The following is a 996-nucleotide window of genomic DNA, read 5'->3' as shown; positions in this document are numbered from 1 at the left end:
AGTACATCTCCTCAACTATCACTTACTTCACAAAATGCTCTTACCTGTTCTGGGAGCTTTCCTGGAGCGACACCAGGCTCGCCAAATCAAATACAGCTGCATCAATCAATGCCCATGCAGCAATCCCCACAGGTTAGCACACTTACTTCCCAATCTTCTTGTACTGCTGCTATCTCGAAAAAGCCAACCAACGGTTCTTCTGACGATTCCCAAACATATCATGCTCATATTGATGATGAACGGGTAATCGAGTACGATCCCACCGGGAAATATGGAAAGGTATGAATTCGAAAGCATTTATTGTATAGCTAAACGTGATCCTTGGAAAGGGAGCTTATAAAGTTGTGTGGAAAGCTCTAGATTTTAAGGACGGCTATGAGGTTGCCTGGAATTGCTTCCAAACATCCAAGCAAGAATCTACAGAGTTTTCCCAGGAGATTGAAATCTTAAAGCAGGTCCGACATCCCAATATAATTACCTTTCGCGATGCCTGGTATAACAATGGAGAGTTTGTGTTTATCACTGAATTAATTACATCCGGGACACTTCGAGAGTAAGTCTGACTAATTTTACCGCTTTTTTAAAGCTTGCGAATTCAATTTTTATGTTTCAGCTTTCTAAACTTTATCTTTCCGCTTTCTAAACTTTATGTTTCAGCTTTCTAAACTTTATCTTTCCGCTTTCTAAATTTTATTTTTACATTCTAGGTATATTCAAAAGCTTAAAAAGCCGTGTTTAAAAATTGTCCGTTCATGGACAAGACAAATTTTAAATGGGCTTTTGTATCTGCACTCACATAGCCCGCCAATCATTCACCGGGACATCAAATGCGACAATATCTTTATTAATGGAGCTCACGGTGAAGTCAAAATAGGCGACATGGGCACTGCCAAGATGAAAGTGGGAAAAAAGTATACCGTCATTGGTACCCCCGAATTTATGGCTCCTGAGATGTATGACGAAAGGGGATATGCCGAAAAAGTCGATGTTTATGCT

At 40.0% G+C, this 996-nt stretch overlaps 1 protein-coding gene across 1 annotated transcript; it reads left to right on the top strand.

Annotated features, from left to right (window-relative positions):
• Positions 1–108: 108 nt before the first annotated feature.
• DI09_382p10 (uncharacterized protein) lies at positions 109–996 on the top strand (the record flags this gene model as incomplete). The annotated part of the gene is made up of 3 exons (XM_013382345.1): positions 109–243; positions 309–553; positions 708–996. Coding segments are annotated over 3 exons (669 nt in total), but the record flags the coding sequence as incomplete, so codon positions are not given.

The sequence above is a fragment of the Mitosporidium daphniae genome (assembly GCF_000760515.2).
Source record: "Mitosporidium daphniae strain UGP3 chromosome Unknown contig-380, whole genome shotgun sequence".
In the NCBI taxonomy this organism is placed as follows: domain Eukaryota; kingdom Fungi; phylum Microsporidia; genus Mitosporidium; species Mitosporidium daphniae.
The sequence above is the reverse complement of the archived record's forward strand: the minus strand, read 5'-3'. Positions and strand labels throughout refer to the sequence as shown.